Below are 14229 nucleotides of genomic sequence, written 5' to 3' on the forward strand. Positions count from 1 at the left end.
AAAAGAAGGGGGATTGAAAAATGAAAGTGATTTAAACTGGTAGTTAATGTATATAGCTCTCGGATCCCTACAATAATAAGAATGGTCATACTTCTTGCCTCTTAAATGACCTATATTTTATATGAATTGTATAGAGGCAATTACACAGTCTATTTGCTGTACCTTGTACTTATACAATTCTTTCTCCCCATCGGAGTCATTAAGTTTCATTACAACATGGCTCTCGGTTATACAGACATACTAAAACAAACACTTTATTGAAAGAATTTAGTTCATACAGTTCACAACATGGACTTGTGACATTGCCTAAAGGGGCTGTGTTTTTTGTGTGAAGGGACCCACCAACTGAGCAATGATTATTTTCCATTTGCAATAAATATGTCATGATACAATTAAGGAAAAAAAAAACCCCAACAAAACAGGTTTTAACTGTCCTCCTGTTGTGAGACCAATCAATTGACCAAGCTACTTACTGGACTTGGAGGGGCCTTGATTGGCCAAGGAGGGCTGCTTATGCTGTCGCTATCATCTCCGTGGTAGGAGGACAAACTGGCTGGGCTGGGCGACAGTGGGGAGGGGACCGGCAGAGCGCTGCTTGGCGTGGTCGGCTGAGACGCACACTGCTGGGGGCCGGAGGTGCTGTTAGTGTGACCGTCTTGTAACTGGTGTGGAGAGAGACAGAGAAATATACTTTAAGTGGCTAAAGGTACATCCAAAAACATGCTTGTTGTCCGTAGGTGTGACTGTGAATTTTGTGTTTGTCAAAAGATTCAAGATTTAATGCGTTTATTGTCATGTGTACAAAAGGAAAGCACTTTTCTTTGTACAATGAAATTCTTTCGCTGTCCGTTAGCATGCCAGACAAGGTAAGGAAGATTAAAAAAGAAAAATTGGATCATTGGATCATACCGAATCTTAAATATATAAATGAGGGCAGTCGGATCCAATGTAAAAACACAAAATATAAAACAAAATATATACACAATATATACAACTACAAAGTGAGGGATGTGCAATATTGGCGTGTGCAAAAATGGCATTGTGCAACAGTTGTGAGAGTTATAGTGAATGTACCGGTAAACAGCGGAGAATGCAGTGCAACGCAAGCCATCTGGGAAAAATAATTTGACTTTTTTAATCGAGGTTTATGACAATTTTTTTTTATTGGTTCATGGTTCAAAATGTATATATAATGTGGACATGGTCCATTCATGTTAACATTTTGAAATATAAGCAAGTACATTATGTTCAACTTTAATGGGAAACTAAACTTTAAAGCAAATATATGAGTTTGACATGGTCCATTCATGTTAACATTTTGAAATATAAGCAAGTAATGATACATTATGTTCAACTTTAATGGGAAACTAAACTTTAAAGCAAATATATGAGTTTACGTAACTCTTTGGGCATTGACACCGACAGGCCAACAACTTGCACAATTGAATGAGATTGAGACTAAGAATTGGAAAGACCAAATCTTGCTTTATGGGGCGAGTTAGTTTTGAATATAATAAAAATATTTTTCGATTTTATAAGTACCTAATTTTGCCAGATGTATTTGAAATAAAATACGCAAGTGTATATTGAAAATACAACACAGATGTGTGTTCTTTGCATGTACTGTACATGCATATCCAAATTGAATTTGAATTTAATTTAGATCAGTGTGTGTCATCTGCCAGTAAAAAGACGCATATGTGTGCAGGCATGTGCATGAATACGACACCGCTATAGACGGAACAACAGCTTGACAAGCGCTCCGGGTCTTTCTATGGAATGTCCAAGTCAGCAAAAGCTTATCTTCCCTGCTTTCCCCTGCTTTCTATTTCCCTGAGTCTGTCTTCTCTGGCTCTCTTGTCTTTGTGTTTCTGCACTCAATCCTGGCAGACAGATCATCTCTTTAGGAGGCACGAGGGGTCGCGCTGGCTTGTTGTAAATACCTTTAAATAATTCAAAAATCCCTTACTACCGTAATCAGCAAAAGAAAAGACAGGGATTTGGAGGAAAGAGACGTGTAGCGGATGTATGGAGGTGCATGAAAACAATTGAGAGGAGGGAGGAAAGAGCAAAGAGCAGTTTTGTTGTTGCTGAGCTGAGCTGAGCCAAGTCAAGGTGCAACTCTGAGGCAAAATGTGAGGTCAGCATTGTGTTTGGGAGTGTGCAGCTAAAGCCATGTTTAAGTCAAAGGATGCTGTGTGACTTTTTGTGTTTCTATGCACGTTTTGTGTCCAAGCGCCTGTGTGTGCTGCAGATGCCAAGCTCTCGTGTTCAGCATGGGCTGCCAAAACACCGGCTAGAGAGAGCTGGCGGCCAAAACAAAGCGAGGAAAACATTAGGAATGGTAAATGTTAAACAAATCATTAAGGATGGTGAGAAAACAACAGGGAAACAACACACTGCACTGAGCCAGCATGATCAGAACTCATTAAGGGCACAAGAACAAACAAAAAGAGGATAAAAGTGAGAGGGGGGAGGGAGGGGGCATAAATATAATTTCTGTTACCTTTGGCTTGTGAGTGTCGTTGGCGGGGCCATTGTCATCTTTTGCATCTGCTTTCATTTTCACATCTGGACTCATCACCCTATCCCCAGCCATTCCAATGGCTCCTTCACAAAGGAAAAATAAAACATTTAAAGAAGATAATGAAAGACTTACCAAAAAAGTTTCCTCAAACAAATTATCAATGATTTTTACCATGATCGCTCGATGCTCTCTCAAGTGATTTGCTGCTTCCGCCGCTGCTGTTTTTGTGCGATTCATTCATTTCTGAAAAAAATGGTAGTCCTTTATGAGGTGTGAAAGCTTCAGCATAATGGCTTGTATGACGTCATAGTAGACATTCGCCTTTCATTGTATCGACATGTTTCTCTCAAAGCCTCGCTCTCAACTATGTCTGCTATTTCTTTACAAGTGCAGGAAAAGAAAATATTCCTTAAAAGATGGCTGCTCAAGACAAAGCCGGTGCAGTCTTTTGATTTTGTTGGGAGAAATCCAAATAAAAAAGTTCGCCTTCAAAGTGAAGCCACAATGGGCGATGGGGGCGGGGTTTGCATTCACACGATAGACGTTTTTCTTATCATTTCAAAGACATTGGCATAACTGCCTTTGGGTTCAAGTTGAAGAGGAGCTAAAAGATTGTCAATGACTACATTTCATAGTGGGAGCTGTACGTTTCTCATAAAACAAAATAAAGAATCCTTGGTTGCCAGGCTTTCTTTTTTTTTTCTTTTTCCTGCAGCACTGCAAGACTTAACAGACTAATGGCTTTTTACTGCTTGTTGGGCAAACTGCTGTGAAACCTTGGTACTCATTTCAAGTTCCTCAAATATCAAACATTCTAATATTTGGCTTTGAATAAAAGGGGCCTATTCATTCAATGCCCTTAGAGGTGCCTTTAGTCACAATGCACCAAGGAGAAGGGCTGAAAGAAACTTCTACATTGACATTCTCCACGTAAAAACCAAGTGCTGAAAAAATAACCATTGTTGCTGGATGGCCTGGTGGAGAGGCATTGGCCCTCAACTTCGACCCTTCCACTCATCATTCTTTGAGATGTGTGTAAATTCAACATAATCACATGCAACATCGGGAGGTTTATCTTGACTGGCCTGAATTACAAGGGGCAATTTTAATTCCAGTAATTTGCAGTATTCTATGTTACATTAAGAAGTAGGTCAGCGGAGCACTTAGGATCAGAACCCTTCAAAATAAAGCTTACTTCTTGCAAAGTAGCTTTGAACTGTTATGTAAAAAGGATGCATGCATATTTTTTTGTTGAAGTGGCAAAAGCAGGTTGTGCTGTGTGCAAAATTATTCACAATTTAACAGGTATTTTTATATAAAAGAAATACTGTAAAAAAAAAAAGTTGGATGAACTCAAAATATCAAAGTAATAATCGTTAATACCATTTTAAGTCGGGTAAATAAACAAAATGTTTTAAGATCAAGTTACAGTATAATCTATTGTGATGGTAATTTCAATCTTAAACCAAAGCTTTCTAATCAATTAGAAATATAGAAAATTGAATATACCTGAACTGAGGACGGATGCAATTATAATTATAAATTTTGTCAACATGAAAAATAAAAATGAAAATATGGACTCATAAACACAATAGCTAGTTATCTTTAGCCATCATACCTGAAGGCAGCACACTGTAGGCTGGACCTTGTGCGTTGCCCATGGCTGAAACATTGTTGCCCGCTGGTCGGCTGTAGGGAACTGTGGTGCTTGGCTGGCTGACGCTCGGTCCTTGATAGCTGCCCTGCCTATACAAAACAGGACAAGTTAATAATTTGGATCATTTTGTAGGAAACAAGCTTTTAGCTATGATGACAGTCTGTAAAAATGCACAAGAACATATGTCACATGATGTTGTTGCAACTTTTATCTCTAAACAGAGATGACAACTGATCAACCACAGTTCCTGTACAAGATTGCAGACGGCTGAGCTGCATCTCTTTTTATCTCCCTTATCGTCTTCTCTGCAGATCCTCTTCCTCCCCTCCCACAGGTCATAATTTACCTAATTAAGGTGTGATTTTGGAGTGGCGCATATTATTTGCTTCCATGGTAACGGAGAAAAAAAATCAATTCCGCTCAATCGCCCTCCCTTCAGCTTCCCTCGTCTCACGGCTCATCATGCAGCGTTGCAAGCGACATAAGAGGGGCTTATCTGCAACCTGCTGAATGCTAGGCCCGGCGTGTGTGTGTGTGTGTAAGTGTGTGTGTGTGGTTGGGCTGAGGGTTGAGATTAAAGGCAGCATCTTTCATTACATGCTGGGCAGTCCTAAGCCACCGACATAGAAGTTGAAATAGAAGACTGTTTGCAACAATTTGGCCTATCGGGGTCTGAAGCTAAGATAATCTCACGGATGACCATATTAAAGTGAAAGTGGAAAGATGTAACATGATATGAGGACACAGTAGAAAATGGTCTCATAGGAAAACTGTAGAGCAAATATGGTGACAGCAGAGTGCAGGACATGACACTACATAGACAAAAATATTGATGCAAAACCTCGGTAAATAAGAAATAATTACCGTATTTTCCGCACTATAAAGCGCACCTAAAGTCCTCCAATTTTCTCAAAACCGACAGTGCGCCTTATAATCAGGTGCGCCTTATATATGGACCAATATTGAGCCACTACAGCAGGCGTGTCCAAAGTCTGGCCCGCGGGCCAAATGTATATATCTTATATATGGACAAAGTTTTAAAATGGGCCATTCATTGAAGGTGCGCCTTATAATCCGGTGTGCCTTATATATCGACAAAGTTTTAAAATGGGCCATTCATTGAAGGTGCGCTTTATAATCCGGTGCGCCTTATAGTGCGGCAAATACGGTAATAAATAAGACCTCAAACAACACACACGCACGCACACGCATACACACTCACATCTCAAAAGCATAAGATGAAGAAACATGAAAAGAGAGAAAGTTGGTACAGAAGAACACAAGCAGAGATTTTACGTTTTTTTTTTTGTCGACGAGCAAAAACTCTCTTTGGGTTTATGCCATTCAGATCATTTCTCACTGGCATCAGACTCCGTTTCATACACAGCGTAATGCCTCATGTTGGAACTGATACATTTAGCCTAAGAGGAGGGATTGGCATGGTAAACCTCCCTATAATCTCATCTCACAGATGTAATTAGTCATAGAGCACGGGTGATGATACATATGTAATCCCTCTATTGGAGGAGACGAGGTGTACTGGGGGCCCCTGTGGAAAAGACACCAACTAGCACCAAAGCCATGTTTATCTGAGCCCAATTCCCAATGATCGGGGCTATATAAACTCCATCGTTGCCTGCCTACCTTCCTTAATAAGCCCTCAGTGAGTCAACACACAGAAATGTAAGTTTTGATCTTTCGACCTCTCGCATTAAAAATGTTTTCTTTGCAGCTAAGTGCCTCGGAATCTACTTTTTCCAGCCCTTCTGCACCCACTCATAACAATAGCAGACATGGTCTCATGTGAGCGGTCAAACAATCAAATCAACAACAACAGTGGTTGGAAGCTTTTGACTGTGCCGCTGTCCCATTATGACTAATTCATGTCATAAAAAAAGGCCATTAGCGAGCACTTGATGGAGGCGCCGCACAGTGTTTAATCACACTTAATATATGCATGCATAACTATCAGGCAGGGGGGAAAAAAAAATGAGCAAAACGAATTCATCTTGCTCTCAGGCACCTTTGCACCAGTGAGGGGAAAATAGTTGGTGCAGAAAAGGGAGGGATTGAAAGATGGAAAGAAAATAAAGCAATGGAGTTGAGAAGAAAAGGAAAGAGGGACAATTCGGAAGGTCATCAATGAAAGTAAATCATACAACTCTCTTTTATATTTGACTGTCTCCTACCATGTTTACACCTTTTGCTAACAGCACACACAACCTGTTTGAATGCAATTTCGTGCTCGCATTTAGGTTTCTTCATCATATGCAACACACCCATCAACAGCGTGCACAATCTGAACAAGCAATTTAATGCCTGCTATTTGGGATCCTGACAAATTGCTTGTGGTTTGTGGTTGTAAAACTGCACTGCATCATACTGAGACCTTTAGTTACTTCCTTATTTAGGCAAAAAAGAAACATGAAAAATCTGCTCTGAGGCAGTGCAGTTATACACAGATGTAAATTATACTATTTATAATAAACACAGTTGAATCATAATTAAATTATCAAAATAATCTATTTTTTTATAGGTTAAGCATCATTAAGCTAATCATTTCGGGTGTCTGGCCATCAACCAACTTTGGGAAACTGCAAAAAAGTAGAAATGTTTAGAAAAAGTCAAATATACACTTTTTTTATGACACTACATCAAACATTTAGATCGACATTTTAAATCCAGCAACCATTCAGAAAATATCACAAAATGTGACCTGAAACACAAACAATACTCAAACCACAAAAAGTGTGAAGGACATCAGATAAGTCCATTTTCACTCCGCGGGGCAGTGCAGTGAGTGTTTGTGTGCCCGTCTTTGTGTTGATGCACAGTGGCGTGTGTGCTGTTGCCAAGGGATCGCCATGGTTACGAGGTGCCAGCCAACCATCTGACTCCTTTTCTCTACAAGTGGCAGCGCCTTGCATCCTTTCTGGGTGGTGACAGGCCAGGCTGAAGCCTCCCAGCGCTGCTAACTGGACGAGACAGCGCATGCAGTGGGACCACGAGAAGCGTGAAGATGGCAACCCATCGATCCAAAACTGTGTGTGCGTGCATGAAAGTGTCAGAAAAAGAGCCAGACAAAGAAGGTTGCTGGATGGACTGGATCGGCCGGAGGCCATGAATTATATATGGAGCCAATCTGTTCTAAGGGCAAGCGGTCTCGTGGCGTCAAATCACACACACACACACACACACACACACACACACACACACACACACACACACACACACACACACACACACACACACTCACACACACACACACACACACACACACACACACACACACACACACACACACACACAAAAACGGACCCCTGTGCACACCTGCACACAAATAAAGGCAGCTTTTAACATATTAAATCCTGAGAAAAGCTGCTCTTCTCTTCGCTCTACTCTGCTACTCCCCCCGCCCCCCCTCAAACATCAAACAGCTCAGAATGAATGGAGGAGAATCCATTTATTTGGCCCATCTAATGAAAACACAGCGCTGCACAAGCCTGCCAAGACTGCAAGCGACAAAGTGCCAAAGGCACGATACCCATTCCTGACATTCAAGTACTCCTCTTATTTATTTAGGAAATTTACTTACTAAGGAGGTCAGAAATGAATTATTTGGCAAGGATTTGCCTCGGAGCACTTCTTTCCTCTCTTCTTACATTTTTCTCCCTGCAATTTTCCTTTGATTTATAGCTTTTCTTTCCTCGCTAAGCTTTGCTCTTCTTCTGCTAAGTGCTTATTTTATCGACAGCGCCCTTTCCTACAGCTCCAGGAACTTTTTGTAGAGTATCGCCGGCAGCGTTAAAGTCATTTGAAAAGCCAATTCTGTCCTTAGAAGATGCTGCCAACAAAAGCTTATACCTTTCAATTATTCTGGCTGCTCTCCTTTCCATAATTTGCCATCATATCTCCAAAGCCCTTCATAAAAAGCCAAAAACAAAATTCCTCCATATCGGCATTTGATTAATTGATTGTTGTAATTCTGTCGATGTGCAATATTATGCATGTAAGGAAGAAACGTCAAGGGTACAAATTAGTATCCGTTCGGGTTACAAACCGAGGATAAGTCCTTGTACGCTAAACATACAATTTGAATCTCAATGATGTCTGTTTTTGTATCTCTGCCTATAACAAAGGGAGCAGGCAGCTGTGCAGTTCACTCGGGGTCGACTCATCAAAGTGGGAAAGCCGACATGTGCAACGGCTAACAACTTGTTTCTCAGACGGGGAGGAACTAGGTCTGAACGTTTCGGAATGTTGCACTGAGATCCGGGAGAGCAAACGGGGCACTGGAGCCTTTAACTGTAGGTTTTCGAAGGCCAATTTTCCCCTGATCTCCCTCAGATGTTTTAAAGTGGGATCTGAGGGAGGAAAACATAACAAGGCAGCTCTGGAAACAGCGAGGAACAAAAAAGCAAATTGGGAGGAAGAAAGACAGAACGGGATAAAAGAGTCTAGGGTAGGATAACAGAGCAGAGACGGAGAGGGGGATACAGTTGGGAGCACTGGTAAAAAAAAAAAAAAAAAAAAACAGGTGAGGGGGAGGGAAAACACAAGCGCGGAATGATTGACAGCACATCAGAACAACAGTTATGGCGAGCAGATTTAAGAGTTTCTTTTTTCAAAACATTTACTTCAGTTGTGGTTTTACTCCAATGATGCTGCAGTGAAAATAACATCCAATTTACCTAATGAAGCTCCAAAGAAATGCGAACATAGCCAACATAGAGCACATACCGTATTTTCCGGACTATAAAGCGCATCGGACTATAAGGCGCACCTTCAATGAATGGCCCATTTTAAAACTTTGTCCTTATATAAGGCGCACCGGACTATAAAATGCACCATGTCAGATTTTTAATCCAAATCAAATCATTCTCCATTTTATCTTTTTTATTTCAACTTCATACGCAACAAATTACTTTATAATCACAAAATAATGATCCATAGTCTTTTTGATTCATGATTCATAGTCTTCAGCGGGCCACTTATGATTGATTTTATGACACAATGCTTTGGGTCAGTTTAAATTTAGGAATTTGGTCCATATATAAGGAGCACCGGACTATAAGGCGCACTGTCGGCTTTTGAGAAAATGTTAGGTTTTTAGGTGCGCCTTATAGTCCGGAAAATACGGTATATGTATACAGTGTTTTTGTCATTTGCGCTGATTTCAAAAATCAACCTCAAATTTGAAATATGAATAAATGCTCACAAATGTCAATTTACCTTCTTTGCCTCCCTTCTTGATGTGTTTTTACAAAACCAACAGGAGGAAACTCAGCCCTTCTTCTCTCGAGGTGGCCATGTTTGCACAAGTTCCCTTGGCTAGGTTCAGCAGGAGTTTACAACCACACATAAGATCCCAAAACAGCCCCACCATTGCAAACACTAAATATATATTCAGCCCCGATGGAAAAATAATATCCCAAAACTCGTATACTGTTATGGCATCAAAGTGCTTTGCATTCGTGTGAAGTTGCTCGGCGGCTTTTCTGTCTCTTGCGTTTTCATTGTGTAACCTGTGGTTTACTTCTTTTTTTATGTCTCGACAGTGCGGCATTCAAAGCTTCGCACAAGCCATCATTTCTCTGTGCAAGAAATGACACTCGGTGTACAGTGTCTGCTATCAAAATGTCACGCTTTTTTACTAGTTTTGTGAAAATAGGGATAGTTGACAAATGGTTCATGATAGTGTTGCACCCCTGAGAATGAACTCTTTCGTTCATAGCCTCCCTTTAGTAAGAGGGGAAATACTATATTATTTTAGTATAGGTGAAGTATTGGACTTTTTTCTGCTAGAAACAAACTCAAAGACAAAAATGTATGGATGCAGCAATCACTGCATCATGATCATCCAATCACAGCTCATGTCTGTGGGTATGACAATTTTCTTTACTCACTTTCAGGATATAGTTAATTGCAAGTACCTGCTATGCGTTGCATTGTTTGGGCCTGGCATGGGGGCTGCTGCTGCCACCTCCAGTGTCTTGCGGTTGGAAGTGCCCAAAGGAGGAGGGCCCATTCCCGGTCCCGCTGGCTGAGGCATGCTGGGGGAGCTGGGTGCCACGGTGGGATACCCTCTGTTTTGGTTTCCCGGTCCATGATTACGTCCTCCGGGGATGGTCTGACCAGGGCCGTGGCCGTGCATGGGGCTGCTTGAGTTCATTGCCAGACTGTTGTTTGTGCCACTGTAGTTGGAAGGCCGAGGGTAGTTCCCTAGTGAAGACAAGGTCAGTTGAATAAAATGCACTTTTTCACATTCTCTCTTTTCTCAGCACATACAAGCAGTAGGACACATCACTTACTGGCTAGACATCCTTACACCTCTATCAGTGACAAAACCATCCATCAAACTAGTAATCCCTCCACGGGTGAAGAATGAAAAGTGTAAAGAACTGAGTTTAATTCCGATTCACGGCCATCACAACCTCCACTGGAGGGCCAGAAATCATTTGCGGTTGTTGGCCTGGCGACATTCTTCATCGCAGCAGGTTGCCGATTCGCCTAGGGAACGATTGCCAAGCTTAAGGCTGACTTTGCGAAACACTTGAGACAAGCTTTAATCTGCAGTAAATGCTTTCTTGCTACCCTGGTGTGCTGCATGCCTGCCAAGCCAGAGGCTTTCCTAAGGCACACTTAAACCCCTCCATTTTGGCTCTAAAAGCCCAGTTTCACTCCAGCATTTGCTGCAATGAGAGCTGACAGAAAATCACCAGCCTGTCAAAGACAATGTGTACATACATTCGGTCACAGTAAAACACAATAAGTGCAGTACACACACACACATGCACAAAAGCTCGCTCGCACGCAGAGACCATTACGTGACGCCCTGTAGCTACTGGGCTCTTTTCACCAAGATCTTCCACCCTGGGACAAATCCCTTGAAAAGTATAGAATGGAAATGCGGCATCTTTCATTGTGATGGAGGCTATTTATTTTTGATTTGATTATGGGTACTTTAGTAGGCCCTCCCTGCTTAATCCTCTGAGAATATGTCTGGAAAAGGGGATCAAGTCCCTTTAAAACCTGAAGACTTTTCCTCCACTGGTGTTCCAAATGACAATATTCCACAAAATGTTTCAGAAAATGGAAAAGGCTTCTCTTTCTCCATGACATAAGCCTGCAAGTCTAACAGGCAGAGAGAGTGAGAGTAACACAGGCGGGGTAAAATGTCTGTCCTCCAAAGCACAGAGACAGGATTTGTATTGGATCAAAATAAAAGTCTTCCCCCTAAAGCGAACAGCTGTGGTCGAATTTGTCCAGAAATTCGAACCAAATCCACGATTGGAAACGGGGGCAGAAGAAGCGAATTATTTTTGAGCGGGTTTTGCTGAGCCGGTAAGCTGACGCCTGTCACTGCTTTGTGAGGAAAGATTTGAAGGAAGGGGTTACCGCTCAATGCACACAATGACGGATCTCGAGTATACATTTCTATATTTCTTAATTATCAATCAATGACTAAAAAAAATTTCCTGACTCGATGAAGAATCTGAAAGTTATACAGTAATTTCTTATTTCCATGGCAGTCTCCGGAATAAAAATGCATTATTACCATGTCTGAGATTTGCAATAATGAGAGACATATTTTCTTGCACTGGCTCAGACAATGAGGAGATTTCTGGGAATGGAGCCTCGTGGCGTCTTTCCTATCAGCCCGGGTGGACAGTTTGCCACAGATGAATAAGGCCGCAGTCAAGAACCTCTCACAGCCGTCTGTCTTTGGACAGCTGTTTAGCCCCAGGTTATGGCTTGGTGCCATACGCTGGGTGGACATTTTAGATTTCCTGGCCCCTGAGACAGACTTAACTTGCAGAATAACTCCCACGGAGTTGCGAAGATTACTAAGTACCATTTGGACCATCTCCATTCTTTTCCTATCTTAGCGAACGTGTCTCAAAAGTGACTTATCGTGTCTGAAAAGTGTTCACAAGTCTTTATTTGGAGCCAAATCTCACAGCAGAGCTTTGTGGTAGTGGAAATAAAAGAAAATGTCATTAAACAGAGTGCTGCCCTGATGTAGCACCTTCTAAATAGCTCCAGTCATGGATGATGTTGGCTCAGCAGACAAAAGAAAGACAAAGCAGCTTCTAGACAGCGTTCACGCTAAGCTTTTCTGAAAGTCTCACTCTATCCCGACAAGAATCACTCACATCTTGAAGGATTGTGACTTTGTCAAGAGATTGTCTTCAAGGACAGATACGACACTTACTGAAAGTATAATAATGAAATTGTAGGCCAGGTATGATAGTTTTTTTTCCGGGCTTGGTACCACTCAGATTCGATGATCATTGGGTTCACGTGATCTGGAGCAGCTGATTTTGGGTGAAGGACGACACCCAGTCAATTACCGTATTTTCCGGACTATAAGGCGCACCTTCAATGAATGGCCCATTTTAAAACTTTGTCCTTGTATAAGGCGCACCATTAATGCATCATGTTAGATTTTTAATCCACATCAAATCATTCTCCATTTTATCTTTTTTATTTCAACTTCAGATGCAACAAATTAATTTATAATCACAAAATAATGATCCATAGTCTTTTTGATTCATGATTCATAGTCTTCAGCGGGCCACTTATGATTGATTTCATGACACAATGCTTCGGGCCAGTTTAAATTTAGGAATTTGGTCCATATATAAGGCGCACCGGACTATAAGGCGCACTGTCGGCTTTTGAGAAAATTTGAGGTTTTTAGGTGCGCCTTATAGTCCGGAAAATACGGTATATAATTTAACCATATTTCTGTACTTCCATACATGTGTGTGATTTGCTGCCTTTTGCTCCATGCAACACATAAAAACTAAAACAGATTTTTGAGGATTGGTAGAAAACAAGGACAAAGAGAATTTTCGTGTCATTTGTCCCTTTTTCTGTCTTTTTTCGTTCTCATTGTCAACTTCCTGCCTGCTTCTCGGCAACTTGCTACCTTTGGGGAATCATGGTATTATTTATAGCATAAAGAGGAGGGAGAAGAAGAAAGATGGTCCTTCGTTCACAATTACATGGAAATTCCCAGCAAAGTCACGCATCGGTCGGACACTATATTCAGTCCTGGTCTTAATCTCTGGAGTCGCGTGGGAGAGCTCAAGTGTGACCAAAAAGATTACTGTCCATTGCTCCCTCAGCAGGATGGACTGAGCATGTCTAACAGCCGAGACACTCATCAACAGCCACCAAGAACACTCCCCCCCCACACACACACCCCGCAGGCTATGATGGAGCAATGTGTGATGGTTCATGATGTACTTTCCTGATTTGTGAGGTCCAGCAATATAGATTAGAGAACAGATAACATGGCTACGTGCTGTAGATGCCAAGGCCAGCAGCACCGGAACACTATGCATGTCTTGTTAAGAACATCCTGTTCACCCTTTTGGACAGACAATGAAAGATGGATAACTGAAAAGAAGTGGTATGTAATTCTGACTTTACTAGATAGACCAATTCATGTTCCAATTTAGATAAAAATTTAGGTTGCCATACTCCGTTGTAAACGAAAGATACCCTGTATTAGATTGCTGTCGATTGAATGTCCGATATTTGCAAGGCCAGCCTACAAATAGCAGAAATGTGTGTATTCTTGACACCTGTTGAAATGCATTGGAAATAGATTTTTTTTTTAAAACCCTACAAATTAAAAAAGAAAAGATTCAATATGAGCTTCCACAAAAAATGGCGGTCAGGGTTAGGCCAAAATCCCCAAATAAAGAAACCAAAAATGTGTCTATGTGTGTGGGTTGTATTTTTTTTCCTTCCAACATCTCGCTACAGCCACCTCAGCACCTTTCCTGGCATGTCCAAACCAAAGATGGTCTGACGAGTTCCACACACTGACAATTTTCTCCCAAATACTGCACTCCCTCCCTCAGGATGTGGCTTGAGTCATGACTTGTCCATCTTAGGTGATGCGTGTGTGGCTAGAATTTAGAAACTCTGCAGGTTGGCCAATGCACTGAGGTTTCAAAAGCACTGCTTGCGTGGTCATTAGTAGTGGAGTGCTTAATCCCTCGAGGAGAAGTTGGGGGTGGGGGGATGC

General features: G+C 41.5%; 1 protein-coding gene across 3 annotated transcripts in view; it reads right to left on the minus strand.

The window, feature by feature from the left end:
- Positions 1 to 14229, minus strand: part of arid1b (AT rich interactive domain 1B (SWI1-like)) — a 132722-nt gene that overhangs the window by 13223 nt on the left and 105270 nt on the right. For all 3 annotated transcript variants that reach the window (XM_037242253.1, XM_037242252.1, XM_037242254.1), the window contains 5 exons: positions 10118 to 10406; positions 4146 to 4273; positions 2699 to 2770; positions 2507 to 2610; positions 474 to 662 (listed from right to left, as the gene is read on the minus strand). In XM_037242253.1, the coding sequence (XP_037098148.1) occupies positions 474 to 662; positions 2507 to 2610; positions 2699 to 2770; positions 4146 to 4273; positions 10118 to 10406 (782 nt within the window). The remainder of the gene's footprint in view (positions 1 to 473; positions 663 to 2506; positions 2611 to 2698; positions 2771 to 4145; positions 4274 to 10117; positions 10407 to 14229) is intronic.

Source organism: Syngnathus acus, chromosome 22, assembly GCF_901709675.1.
Source record: "Syngnathus acus chromosome 22, fSynAcu1.2, whole genome shotgun sequence".
Classification (NCBI taxonomy): Eukaryota; Metazoa; Chordata; class Actinopteri; order Syngnathiformes; family Syngnathidae; genus Syngnathus; species Syngnathus acus.